Source organism: Lates calcarifer, linkage group LG9 (genome assembly GCF_001640805.2).
Source record: "Lates calcarifer isolate ASB-BC8 linkage group LG9, TLL_Latcal_v3, whole genome shotgun sequence".
NCBI lineage: Eukaryota > Metazoa > Chordata > Actinopteri > Centropomidae > Lates > Lates calcarifer.
The window spans coordinates 11710034-11725153 of NC_066841.1; the positions used below are offsets into that span (position 1 = coordinate 11710034).

The following is a 15120-nucleotide window of genomic DNA, read 5'->3' on the forward strand; positions in this document are numbered from 1 at the left end:
TTATAAGATGTCTGCACAGTTCTCTCTGGACTGGTTTCACTGCAGCATTTTTTATGATTACGATCAAAAAGAGACACAGCACAAAGGCCCACAGAGCCACAGTCAGCATCGTTTGATCGTATTTATTTATTTTTTTTAACCTCTCATCAGAAGTCTGTGTACTCTTGATAGAAAGCAGAAGGAAGAATTTCACTCACACATAATGTAGTTTGAGCAGCAAGAAACAAGATACAATCAAACAAGTGGGAAACAGACATCGACAGTATTTAACTATGTTATGTGCAGACATCCCAGCAGTACCATACAGATCCATTATAAAACTACAATGTTTTTTTTTCCTACCGCCACCCACCAACTATCTATCTCTCTTGTAAACTTGTGGATGGCTAAATATTTGTTCAGCTTAGTCTAAAGTCAATGGTTTCCGGGGGGACACTTATGAGGACAAAATGGGTTTTTACATCTGTGCTAATCTCTGGGTTTCAAACAGAAATCTCTTCAGAAGATAAATATTTTTTAGATAAAAAAATGACCCATGCAAAGACTCCACTGTAAAGACATACAGGGGATGTAGCACTAGATAGCCAAAGTGATTTTTTTTTGTCTCTGACATGACATCAGAACATCTCCCAACTCTGACACATTCGCTGTCTACCGTGTTTATCCTCCTCAGCGCTCGTCTACGTGCAAACTTCTCTCGTCCGTCTCTGCCGCGACATCTCATCGGCTTGTAAACTGTCCTCCCATCTCGTTTCAAATCTAAAAAAAAAAAAAAAAAAAAGACATCTCGAAAGGTCTTTAATGTTTAGCATGCTACTACAAAATACAGCAAAAACCATTCTTCTCTGCCATTCCTCTATCTGTGTTTGAAATTAAAAACCAAAAACCAGAAAGCGAATGTCAGGTAAACATTGTTATCAATTTACATTAAAAGGAAGGTAATACTGGAAGACGAGGGGCAAAGTGTATCTCATAATTACTGAGATCAAAGTACCAAACTTAAAAGATTTAAACAGAAATGTAGTTGATAGATCACAGCAAGCAGATGCGCCTGACTTGTTTTCAGATTTAACTGTGAGAATATGGCATTTTATTCCAACAAACCCCCGTCCAATTGTCGTCCAATTCCTTTTTGGACCTCTAAGTTAAAGGTTATGTTTTTAATGCTGTCTGTGCAGTCAAGCAGCAGAAGTAAAACAACAGTCTTTCGGGAGTGGGGGTGGAGATCTTGCAGATGCTGCAAGAGAGGGAGAGATGGGATCTCACGAGACCCCACTCATTTCTTGATAGTGCTCTAGTCTTTTCAGCTTATGCAGGGAACATGAAGGCAGCAAGTAAAAGACCCTTTTCGATTCTTTGGGTCAAGTCATTCGGGAGTGTTTGCATCTAGGTTAGTGCGGGTTTGGTTCAGGGTGGAGTGGTGACATGCTGCAGTCGAGGGTTTTGGTGTGTCATGGCTAAAAGGTGCGTCACTGCCACGAGTGGTCAGTTGGGTAAACAAAGAGTCAGCTTCAGTCTTGTAAAACTGTGACTCCAGAACAGTGCAGATGATGTCTCCTAGAAACGCGGTGATGTTGCGGTGTTGCTCAGAGTGTAATCGTGTTCAGATGAAGGTGGAATCCATGGTGCTGGTGTCCTGCGCGCTGCGGGCCCGAGCATCAAAAAGCTGCTTTATCAAAGCCGATTTCTCCTGTTCCAGCTGGGTGATGCGCTCGCTCTTCTCCGTCACCTCCTTGATGGAAAAAAGGGAAACGAAGTGAGCGTCACACATGATCCTAAAGGCTACGGTGACTTGTATCTATTGGCAGTTTGTAGACTGGGTTGAACCTGTGTGAGAAGTCGGTTCTGGTCCTTCAGTCTCTGGATGGCTTGAGGAGGAGCTGGAGCCGGAGGCTGGGAGTTTGCTGAGAGTGCTGTGGTCTGAACTCCGCTAGAAGGAAATGACGGCTGGGAAACAGAGGAATTAGATTTAAATTACAAAATCAAATCATAATTTAAGAAGAAACATTGACTGCATCCAGCTTCAGGTCAGGCAAAGTTCACAGAGATAAAAAGTAAGACTTCCTCTTGTAGCCCTCCATAGACTAAGGATTTAACACGGCAATTTTGGCTTCTCCAATAAAAAAAAAAACAATCTTCAATTCAGTCTAATTAACTGTTATATAATTCTGCCTAAGTAGCCAACAATAAGTAAGAAAAAATAATAGGCCACCTGATAAAACAGTGATAATTTCATGAAATAAGCTCTCTTTTGTTGATTTTGTTGCAGTTTTAGTTACGTAATTTTACATTTTTATGAATTTAACATTACACATGACACACATCATAGCCATAAAGCACACAGCAGGAGACAGATGCACTCTGGAAATTCCTACTAAAGGAATCGCCTACTGTCCTCTTCTCCAGTGTCTATCTGCACTCTCACTCTGTCCCAGACCCTCATGTATTTATCCACTGCAATCCTTTCACATGGGGCATGGGATGGGATTTGTTGCACCAGCCAATGAGTGAACAAACTCCCTTAATTATGATGGTAAAGGAACGTTGAATGTAAATCCAGTCTTGAGTTATATTTAGATTGTATTTACATATCCTGATGGATTGAGGAATGCTTGACTCTACCTAAACCCAGAACAAAGTAAAAAGTAAAAACACTCACCATCCCAGTGCAGGAGATAAGGTCATTAAGGCAGTGGTTGACTTCTTGGAGTTTGGGAATGAGAACATTCATGCGACTCTGACTGGCTTCTGTGAAGAAATCCTAAGAAGAGAGAACACAGAGACAAAATGAATTTACAGAAGTAGGAAAGTGTATGAGAAATGTCAAGGACAAGCTTAGCTAAAAGGAGATGGCTTTAAAATAATGATTAAGGAGGAGGTGTGTCTGAAAAAAAGTTACATGACGACAAAAACGGACCAAAACGTGAATTAATACTGGCTGGTGTTCCTAAGTTCCCCTTTAACCTGCCTCATCTAGCTGTCCTACATTTCCCAGAATACCTGTGTGAGAGCAACAATCTGAAGGCATTAAAACATCTGAACAGTCAATGGGAACACACTGAGCTCAAATACATGTAGTAAAATAATAATATTTCCATGACAGGACATGAAGTTAACTTTATATATCAAGTATTCCCAACAAATAAAATCGAATTAATTAACAGCCTAAGGATGAATATTCAGATTTGTTTTTTTTTCTATACTTCAGGAAATATTCTGCTATAATCTCTAATAAGTACAGGAGTAAAAAACATGAGAGACTACAAAAGATACCGTGGGATGAAAAATGTCTGTCTCTTCCTCTACCACCACTGATTTTACCCTTTTTGACACATTTACAGATTTATACGTGTTACACTTTATACTAGATATTGATGTGTTGTTTTCTATTTTGTTGTTTGACTTGGGAGTATTAAAAAGTATAACTTCAATTTTATTATAACTCTGTATTGTGTGGGGTAAATATCTTGTCATGATGGAATATTGTTTATATTTGATTACTTTTCCATATCAATAAGAAGAAAATGTCACCAAACGACAGGAATACAGGAACAAAGGCAACAGGCTGCATCTCCAATAGCTTTTAGCTTTGACAGTTTTGTGCCTGTGATTGAACTGACCGTGCAGTGGGAGCTCTGGCCGACCTGCCGCTGTCTCTCTGTGACGTTGTGGATTTGGCCCTGGTACCACTCTCGGGCCCGCTCCACCACCTCCAGGCCCGCCAGCAGGGAGTCCTTCTCCTGCTCCAGCTCTTTCATTTGCTTCAACTGTGTGAGTTGAAAGTTAAAAAGGGTGGCATGTTGAAAAGAGGGTGAAACAGGGGGGGGGGGGGCAGGGAAGGGTGCAATGGAACAATGGGAGGGGAGAGAGAAAAATTAAATTAGGATCAGACAAAGACGACAGAGACGCAGCGGAAAGAAAACATTTCATTTCCGTATTTTCCATGCTGCCAAGATTAAATCTAATCATTGATTTTGGGGCTGTGTGATAGACAAACTCCCATATTTTCACAAGGGCATCTGCAGCAAACTCTTTTGTGCTGATAGAGACAATGGCGCCATACCAATTGTGCCGGACTCTCTCCCATCCTGAACAATGTTTAGAGGAGCAATCAGTCCAGCGTCATAGCAACCGCGCAGCAACCTAAGAATGGGGTAAACAGCAGACCCACTTCAACTATGGCCACCCCAGTGTGTGTATGTGTGTGTAAGTGAAAGAGAAAGAGAAAGAGAAAGAGGGAGACATATGTGTGTGTGTGTGTGTGTGTGTGTGTGTCTGTGTGTGTGTGTGTGTGTGTGTGCGTGCGCGCATCCCAGTAAGGCTGCATTGAGTTGTGCTGACCAGGCTGTCCATGCGGCACACTGCCACAGTTCAGGCCTCATTGCTGGCATTCAGCCACCTGGTGTGTCATCTTTCTATCCACCCACTGCTCCATCCCTCCGTCCCCCATGTGGCTCGGTACATTCCACTGATCATCGCTCATACGCTGGGATACATGTTGCGAAAGTAAACTAACAGAGGACGACAGATTTAAGAGACCCAAATCAAATCCAGTGTAAACATGTTTCTGCTCTTTCCTCATAAAGCCTTACAGCAGAGAGAGTACACAGAGAAAGAGAGGGAGCATGGGGGGAGGGGGGGTTAAGGGGAAGAGGAGGGGGTCCGTGTCTAGAATGAAGCATGACCCAGTGTCAGGCTGCATGAATATGTGGTGGGCCACAGGCAGGAAAACCTTATAAAAGAAAGAAAGGGAGCAGAGAAGAGAAAATACACAGAGAGAGGGAGCAGAGCAGCAAATGGCTGAGGGGTTATGGAAAAGTCTGTGCACGTATGTCTGTGTGCTCTCTGCTGGTTGAATGAGCAAGGGCATGAATACACACAACAACGTACACACAATAACATGACACCCACTGCACATGCAGTTTAGCTAAAAACACAAAGAACGACATAAAAGCCTTTTACACTTCATCTACAAAGCACCAGGACACAGAGGGGTCCGAACCTTGAAGCTTCACAATACAACGGCAGGTCATAATCAACACAACAAATCCTGAAGTCTGTAAAACAAGGACAGTTTAGGACCGCAAATAACAAATATTTACTCTGGCGACTACTCTTCTCATGAGTTGTTTCAGAGTCTATAAAATGTCAGACAATAATGAGAAATACACATCAGAAGTCCAAGGTGATGCCTTGAAATTGCTTGTTTTGTCCGACCGACCGTAAAAAACAAAGATATTTAATTTAGCTTTGTATAAAAGAGAGAAAAGCAGCAAAGCCACACATCAAAAAAAAAAAAAAAAAATCAGGGAACATTTGGTATTTGACTAATTGACCACTCCTGTCAGCACTATCCACACCCTGAAGCTGTCCAGGTTACAGCCAAAAGATCCAAAGTCCTTAAAGGAAGAAAAGACACTGAATTTTTGTTCTGATAAGAGTTATTTACTTTGTTCATAATAAACATCATGATTATTGTCTTAAGTGTTAGAAAACACTGAAAAGTGCCCATCAGATTCTTTATGTTGCTTGTTTTGTCTGACAAACAGTTCATAAAACTGACAATGATCTAAAAACAGACAAAACCTGGCAAAACCTCATATTTGAGAAACTGCAACCATCAGACATGCTTAATAAATGAGTTGAGGCATCACTGTCGGTCAAATTCAGTTAATCGACTTCTTGTTACAGCACTAGTTCAAACCCTGAAGCTCTAAAATAAACCAACAAACACACCCAGAGTCCCTACAACAAGCACAGTTTTTAGTATCCTGATCAAGACACACTGAATTCCCAGCTGATCACAACATTTTAACTCCTTTATTTGACCTAACTGTTTGGATTAAATATCAAAACAACTTGATGCACGCCTTCAAATTCTGAAAAACACTCATTATAGAATCAGAGGATCAACTTTAATTTCATCTATCCTCTACAAACAGCTCTCCCTCCCTGTCCGTCTCTCCCTGTCGTCCTACTCACCCAGAGGAAAAAGTGCAGGGCCTTGCTGCTGTAGAGGCTACTGCTGAGGGGGATGAAGACGGTAGTGTAGGCAGCCCACACAGCCGTCCAGGCTGGGCCGGGCCGCCCAAGTGAGTCCTCTACTTCTACCAGGCCCCTGGGCCCGACCCGGCTCACTACCATCAGGGCAGCAGCGGGCCAAGTCGGCCTGGGTGGGAGGGACAGAGGGAGAGGGGGAGGAGGAGAGGGGCAGGGAGAGGGAGGGAGAAGGAGGGGAGTCGGTCAGTCAGCCTCTCCACACACAGAGGCCGAGGGGGGGAGAAAAAAAAAAGAAGAGACGGAGACACAGACAGGGAGAGAAGGAGGGAGAGGAAGCGAGCCGGAGAGAATGAGAAATGGTGAGGCAGGGGGAGAGACAGAGAGTGAGAGGAGGCTTGAGCTCCGAACTGGAGGTGGGAGGGGCAGAGTGAGGCGGGGAGGCAGGGCAGGCACATGGATGGGAGGGGAATGAGGGGGCCAATAGAAAGTGAAATGGAGAAGAGCCTGCACTGGAAAACTTTTTTTTCCCATGCTTCAACTATTTACTTTTCTACAGAAATAAACAGTTTCATGACCTACAGTTTATCTTTGTCCCCATTACATCCAATAATACTTAACATCATAAAAGCTTTAAGTCCAAGCAGACCTCTTTCTTTACCAACGATCCTCTGCTTTCACCCAACTCAACACATCTGAAATGATTTTTAATACCACAGCAAAAAAAACACCTAAAAGCTACTTACTGATCTCATGTCACACTTTCACTCAGTGGATGTCACATTTTCAGTGCAAAGCTACAGAACAGCTGCTATTAAAGACTCATGCAATAATGTCTAAATACCAATGTCATCTGTTTTTTAATTTTAATTATTTTGTCTATAATGTCTGTGAGTAGTCAAAAATACCCACTGTAATTTCCCACAACCCACGGTGACATATTTAAAGTAGCTTGTTGTATCTGACCAGCAGCCCACAGCCTCAAATCTTCACACCTGAGAATCCAGAATCAGGACACGTTTGCCATCGTCAGTGACCGATCTGACCGACTAACAGATTCACCTCTAATTAGTTGTGCAGGGACTGTGGTTTCACCTGTGAGGTTTTCAAAAGAAGTGACATTTTAAAGAAAGTGGGTTTGTAATGAGGGTGGATGCGGGTGTTATGTAACAAACAGCAGTGTGCTGCATGTGGATTACTAAACACTGGGTAGATTTGGTGGGGAGGGGGGGTCCACAGCAGATCCACTGGTCTGTCAAGCAACCAGTTATTAATGGAAAACTGTATGTATGTAAACAGCATCACGAGTAAGGCTGCAGTCTAGTGTTTCTGAAAAACACTTTGTAGAGACTGTTTGTGTGCGTGTGTGCGTGAGCATATGTACCAACCATTCCATAATCCACTCCGTTGGAAATGGTATGCCGTCTCTGCTCCTCCCGACTCCGCCCGTGTCGCCTGGAGCCACCAGTAAATCCTGTTGCTGATTCGCTCTGAGATCTTGGTAAACCTGATTTCACAACACCTAGATAAATGTGAACCAGACACATTCAGTCAATTTCAACACAACTACATAAACTGGAATACACTTTGTAATGACAGCAGTTTTGTTTGCTGAATGTAACCGAGGACCAAAAAAAACACAATCCTTCAAGAAAACATTTGAAAATAGCTCTTCATTTAGGCTATTTAAATTACTCAAATATATGTGGTGGATTACAATATACTTCTAACCACAACTTTCATAACAAAGCAGAAATAGTAGCAAAGAGCAGCAGGCATGCATGGCACGCACAATACTTAGAATGACATACAGTTTGTTGAATTATGCCTCACTCAAACACTAAACTAAACTTCTATTAAATCTGAGTCTGAAGAGTCCTACTCAGTAATGTATGTTCAGAGTCAATCAGCAACAGTAAAGCTACATCTTTAAAAAAACAAAAAATCATTTCAAGACATCTCATATCATGTTAAAATTTCATTATAATACACTGCTCTGGATTTTTCTGGTTCACTCATGTGTTTCTAAATCACTCCCTGATCTAGCAAAATTGTACTTGGCAAAACACCTTCACATCTATGATGAGAAAAGATCAACAGATAATGCATTTGGGTTACCATTGTGTACCACAGGAGGGAGCTGTGAGCATACTGAACTGTGATTTCTTTGATTACTTGACTGAGGGTGAGTTCAGTGGAGCAGAGGGAAATATGTGAAGTATCTGAGCTTAAGGCTATCAAACACACTGTGGAGAGAGCATCTCTGAAATCAACAACACAGGATAACCTCCGTGATTTAATGTTATTTTGATAAAATCTAAAATCAACAAACACTGTCTGGATTTTCAATACTGTCATGCGAGATGGAAGAGCAGTGGATAACAGGGTGAAAGCAAGGTGTGGCATTTAGAAATGAGGTTAGGACGTGTCCATGTTTGCTTTGTTGTGATCAGGAGAAAGACAAGGAAAGAAGGAGTGTTTTTAAGTTTGACGATTGTGTCATCTTACGTCAGTCGAAATTTCACAATAACAATGACACTTTTCTGGCAATCAAAAAAATGTGATCATCTTCAGTTCCATGTCAATTGAACATAGTCTATCTGCTGACGAAGACCATGTGATATGATCGAAAGTCACATTAAATGAACCTTGTGGTGAGACTGTTTTGTCAGCTATTGTGAAACTCAGCTTCAGCTGTGTTATCACTTACTCCAAAGATGACATACAACAATCTCCTTAGATCTGTTCTCTGCCTTCTTTCTGTAGTATTTCCCTGGTATCTACTCTGGCGTTTTATCATTGTCATATTTTTAGATGTAAGTGCATACCATCCCTGTTGACTTTTCCCTTTAACAAGACAGCACTGAGAGTGCGAGAGCGTGTCAGGAATTTGTGGTGATGTCCAGGGTGTAGGGGAGGTTTTCACTGCTGCAGTGATTCAGTGAGCCCTGGCCTTTCTGCTGTAATCTGGCCTAATCCAGCAGGGTTTGGCTGCATGTGAGAGATTACCGCATGGACACTGCTGGTCTGTCTGTCTCTCTGAACTACATGGACAAAAGTATGCGGACACCCACCGAACATTGCACCCTCATGTGATTACTGAACATTTGATCACAAAACTATGGGGCGTTAATATGCAACTATAACATCCATGCAGTCGTCTTTTAGGGCATTCCACAAGATTTTGGGACCTGGCTGTAGGGATTTGCTTCCATTCAGCCATGAGAGCATTAGTGAGGTCAGCCACTGATGTTGCGTGATAAGGCCTGGCTCGCAGTCACTGCAATTCATCCCGAAAGGTGTTGGACGGGGCTGGGATCACACAGGGAACCATGCAGGCCACTCAAGTTCCTCCACCACCAAGATCAGAAAACCACATCTTTAAGGAGCTCACTTTGTGCTCATGGGCATTGTCACGTTGAAACAAAAAAAAATTTACCTCCCCCCAAACTGGTTCCTAAAAGTTGGAGGCACTGTAAGAAAAGAGCCTAAAAAATATTACTCTATGCTGCAGCATTAAGATTTCCCTTAATCAAATCTAGGAACCCTAGCCCAAACCACAAACAGCTGCAGATGAAAAACACACAAGTATGTGACCTTTTGTATCTGTCCATTTACTGTATCTGTCTATCCATCTATCTAAGCAGTGAAAGCCCCAAGGGCTCAACAGAGAGAGAGAGTGAGTGTGTCAGTCTTATAGCTCCAGACAGGCCTGGCTGTATAGAGATCAGGCAAACCCGACGAACTTCAGTTGAGTGTGTGTGTGTACAAGAGAGAGAAAGAAAGAGATAGAGCATGTGAAAGGACTCTCGTATGATTCTGAGAGGAAGAGGAACAACAGTGAGCCTGTATGTACGAATGAGATAATGAGCAAGCAAACTGGGAGTTTCTCTACAGCGGCTCCTCCAACCTACATCCGGCCCACCAGAGAAAATGTGAACTCATGAACACGCATACAACTGACCATCGCCTGTTCCCCAGTCACAGAGCCATGGCAGGGATAACTCTGTCCTCCCTCCATGAGCCAGACTCTCAATGTGGATAAATCTCTGCAGGAATTTCTGACATGACCTCTGACCTGACCTGGGGTTAACAACAGTAATTATTCAACTGGGCACCCATCTTTGGAGCAGGGGCCTGTTTAAGCTGTGTTAAACACATGTTAATCACATAATACTGATACCTGAGAAGTATGTTGTCAAAACTCAACAATAACTGTTGTTGACCTCTTCTGAGATTAAGGCAAAGATTCCCTTTTAAAGTTGCCATTTTTAACTCTGTAAGGCTCTTTCTCACTGACAAATACTGACACGCAAGCACTATGCAGACATTGTGCACTTGTGTCTACCACACAGTTCACTGCACCCAATTAAATTATAATATGAGATCGAAGCTGGCAAGACTGCAGTGGACATATCAGCTCAGTTATGCATGCAGCCAAATGGCTTGCTCATGGGAATTTAGTCTCAAGTGTGTTCTGTTCTGTGTGCTGGTTGGTATTAAGGGACACAGTGGCTCCTTTTCTGACTCACATCCTCAAGCACATTTCTTTTTTGGTATCCAGATAACAGTTTTGTTTTTCTTTCAAGTCTGTAGCAACAGGAGCAAATGCAAATGATACACCTTAAATGACAGAATAATATCCATTTAAAGCCTCTCAGATGTGCAAATGTGCTTTTTTTGTTTGACATCATTGTAAATTCAATATCTTTAACTTTTGGTGAGACAAACCAATCTTGGGTTTTGGGAGACTGTGATGGGTTTTTTCACTATTCCCTGACATTTCACAGGATAAACATGAATAAACTCACTGCCCTGTCCCCTCCAGCCCCTCATACGCTCACCCTCACAACATTTTGAACTGTTTACCCATGGTTTGTACGGTGCCACTTACTTGGTCCTTGGAGCTGCGGTGACTCCAGAGCAAGCGACTCAATAGACCTGACCTGGCACTGCTGGGGCTGTGCCGGTTTAGTGGCATGGCCCGGGTCGGCCCTGTAACACCCTCCCTCCGGAGCGACAGGAATCCGCTCCAAACTCCGCCCGGACCTCTCGAAACCCGCGCCATACCTCGCCGGTCCACACGCGGGGTACCCGGGCCCCTCCTCCGGCCTGCCCCGGCTCTGGAGTGAGGACGCCCGGTGCTGCTGGGTGTTGGTCACGTTGCTCGGCCCCAGCGGACGGACCTTGTTCTCGATCCGGCTCTCGACGCCACACGCGGACAGTGGGGCGGGTTTCTGGGGTTGCTTCGGAGCCTGCTGCGGGTGGACGGCAGCATGGGCCTTGAAGTGTGAGCTGTTCTCCGGGTTGAGCATGGAGTACCGCAGCCCCGCAACAAACCGCTCAAAGGTGAGGCACCCATGCGGCGGGGTGACCCTCCTGAGGCAGTTCAGCACCCCGCCGGGCAGGTCCTGGGTGTCCGCGCCCTGCCAGCGGCTCTCGATCTCCGAGATGTGGACATAGCCCCGTCCACCGTCATCCAATATGTCAAACAGGGTCCTCAGACTGTGGAGGAAAGCTTTGGGCAGGCCATCTGTTGAATACTCCGTCTCTTTTGGCTGCATTTTGGCAGTTTTAAAGCTCTCAGTCTTGCCTTGAAACGCTTCTTTTCTCGGCCCAACTCGACTGTAAATCGCCGAAGTCCCGTTCAGTTTGCAGCCCCGGTCAGTCGCTATCAACGCCATGGAGGTATTGATAATCTCCGCTGACTAATCAATCAAAAACACACCAACACAAGTTGGCTAACTCTATGTAAACAAACAGCTGCACATAGAGAGTAACACAAGGAATTCTCGCTTACTGAACAGCAACATACATGTCTTTAAAACGGAATTTTAGCCTGAAATCTGTTTATATTTTACCGTTTCGTGAGTCTACCTTCCACCGATACTCCGCGGCTCTCTGATCCATACTTTCCTTTTTCTGTCGAGGACCGCCCTTCAAACGGCTGTGCGCGAGCGTCCCGGGACCAGCCATTGGCCGCGGTGTGCACGAGCTCGGCTCTCATTGGTGCAGGCCTGAGATAGGTTCCAGTTTGAGTTGTGCTTTTGTTATTGCTAATGCTGCTGAGACGTTATTCATAAAGCCTGGATATTATTATACAGCCCCCCACCTAATCAGAAAGAGCTGGGTAAACTATCACCTTACAGCCCCCCACACTAACACAACACAGTCATCATGGGGAACAGAACACTTTTGTTTCACCTTAAACCTTTTACTCTGTGATTTAAGGTTTACAATATTTCAAGAAAGTCTTAAGACAATCCTCAGATATAAGCATATATAGTGAGACAGACTGAGTTTGCTGTAATTATTCGCCCTCACACTGGCCCAAGATCCCCAGGTTCACTCCACATCATCAGGGTCTACAAGTCTAATTTATCTCAAATTTGTTAGAAATTTGCACCACTGAAGCAACATCAACTCCGATGGGTCCTCCATCATGTAGTCCTGCTCCTGTAGAGGGATCCTGCATTAAAATTTAGTTTTAATACCTTAACTGATTCAGTTTATATTGTTGTGAAGCATTTTATCTGATTGCTTGAATTTTCTGCACCAGGATATTTTATACACTGTATTATCAATTGATTATGAAAGAAAGGCAATGATATATCCTTTGTAAAAGCTGCATGATTGTGAAGCATGTTTATTACAATATAATGAATACAAAAACCTCTGTTCAATGCGTCCCTGGCATTCTCAAAAAACTCAACTGAACTGAGTAGTCTATAGAGTTGACATGTTTATGTACGTGCAATGACATTTGATAGAAAATGATGCATCTTGTGCAGTTAAGAGTTAGCATTTTACACATGCTCATGCTTTTAAGCCTAATATTGCTCATAATGCTATGGAATAATCTTCTATGGGAAATATTTGCTCATAGATGACTTGCTTGTACGGCTCTAAGATCTCTGAGTTTGAAGGTTAAGATATTTCTCTGTATTTTTCCTTGCATTTCATGGGATGTTATTCCAATAAACAACCATTCATTTTTGATTTGGTCACACTTTACAGAAAAGTCCTGACCTCCAAATGAGGCTACTATCAAGTGACAACAAAGACTATCAAAATAAAGTGCCAGCTGTGTTTCTCTACCCCTCAAAAGGCACTTTCATCACACATCAATTTTGATATTACGTAATATAATTTATATCAAGATCCTCTCTCAGTCAGGCTGAGAAGCTGCACTCGCTCCCCGCACACAGCCTGAAATCCAACTTTCACACAGTCAGAACACATCGCAAACATTTCTGGCACTTCAGTGACACTTTTTCTGTTTCTCTTTCTTTAGCGATGAGTCACACAGAGAAACTCTCGGAGCCCTGCACAGACCCATGTTTATCCCTGTCCTGCCCAGACTTGAACTCTTAACCTGTCATCATGTGCAAGAGATGAGATGAGATGAATAGTGAAGATACTGTCATACTGTCACAAAGGGCTCCCTGTAATTCTCAGTTATTTTTCCTGTCAAACCAGATACTGAATCATGTTATTTTCTCTATTATGTTCATCAAATGCACTGTAAAGAGGCTGAAAGACAGGACACGCAATCAATAAACTCCCCTTAGGGCAAACATATGCACTCCCCCTCCCTCTGACAATCAATCACACACCAGTTGTCCTTGTTAACACATTAATTTGTGGGGAATTGATTATAACTCCAGGCTAGAAAGCAGCTCCAACAGATCAGATGCTCAAATATCCAATAATGCAGTTTCAGAGTTTATAGATTTTACTCAGGAGTGGGTTTAGTTTTTCCACTTAGGGCTGCAGAAATGTTGGAAATTGTGTTTATTACCAGGCTTTTTTTTTTTTTTTTTTTTTTTTTTTGACTTTTTCAGCATTTCAGGCTCGATCCTTATATAACTGAGGAGACAGTGAAGGGAAGGGGAGACAGACACACACTCACTGTCCAGTTGCAGCTAGGCCCAGTGCGATCACTCGAATCACAGAGTCAGACAACTGAGCGCTCACTCCCTCTCTCCTCATCCCTCTTTCTCATGTTGTCACGCACTTGCACTGCTGCTGCTGCTGCACAGAACAAGCTCACAAACCCACACACACACACACACACACACGCTCCTTGGGATTTATTAACCATGCCAGTGGTTGCCAAGCATCTCAGTGGGCCAGTCCATCCATACCGCTGTTTGTTTTAGTTATTGGGCAGATCTTCAGCTCCACTGGTCGGTCAGTCCCGTCATGTAATTCATATCCAGTCTTTTCCCTCATTATCTCCTGTTTGCTCTCTGTTTCTCTGAGTCTTTTCCTTCAGCCGTATCAGTGTGCATGTGACAAAGGATTTGAGAGCTTATTCAATTCATGAAGCCTGTTTTTTTTGGACTGAGAGAGGCACAGAAAGAGACTTCAAAACCTTCAAATCTTGGAGGTGTTAAATCAGATTTGAATTACAGTCAGTGGGAGGACGAGAGCGCAGAGAGAGAGGACGCAACAGTGGGGGATGGAATCAGACTGCACAGAGATGGAAGAGGGGAAAAGGAATATTAAACCAAAGCCAAAATCTTCCTTTATTCAGATTGCCTTTTACTATGAGAATCTCCCATCTAGGCGTTTTCTCCTCTGCTGCCTCAAACATTTTCTGAGTGAGTGAGCTTGTGTTTTTCAGCTCTCAGAATTTTCTTTGGCTCGTTCTCCATGAATGAAAAAAAAAAAAAAACTGCCTGGACTTTGGTCGCTTCACTCACTTGAGGTGTTAAAATGTGCTTGAAAGACTCCATTGTTTCAATGGCCTGCACTGCATGGTGCAGAATTTATGTTACTAACCTTATTGTGCAAACTAGTTCAGCTATGCAAACAACAGAACATGATCATAATCACCTTTTTCTTTTGTGGACACATTTGCCACCACAAAATAATTCTGCACAGGATTGACATGTTTGTAGCTTTAGAGATTTTCACATGTTGATTCAAAAAGTTAAACATGACAGATCTCATTTACACGCATTAAGACCTTCATTCTCTGCATATGCAAATCACATACAACTGATCTGTCTTTATGCAGGGGGACGAGTGCTGCTACTTTTTTTTTTACAAGGATGGCAGACGTTCAATATGGTAATACATTTGAATCTGGGTGTTTGTTGTGGCAGGATCAGCAGT

The 15120-nt window shown here is 43.1% G+C and overlaps 1 protein-coding gene across 1 annotated transcript; it reads right to left on the reverse strand.

The window, feature by feature from the left end:
- Positions 1–107: 107 nt before the first annotated feature.
- On the reverse strand, positions 108–11927 carry sapcd2 (suppressor APC domain containing 2). Its single transcript, XM_018662944.2, has 7 exons — positions 11859–11927; positions 10892–11705; positions 7386–7519; positions 3621–3767; positions 2660–2761; positions 1828–1947; positions 108–1732 (listed from the first exon to the last, which is right to left on the reverse strand). The coding sequence occupies exons 2-7, from the start codon at positions 11679–11681 to the stop codon at positions 1604–1606; spliced, it is 1422 nt and encodes a 473-aa protein (XP_018518460.1). The 5' UTR covers positions 11682–11705; positions 11859–11927; the 3' UTR covers positions 108–1603.
- Positions 11928–15120: the final 3193 nt, after the last annotated feature.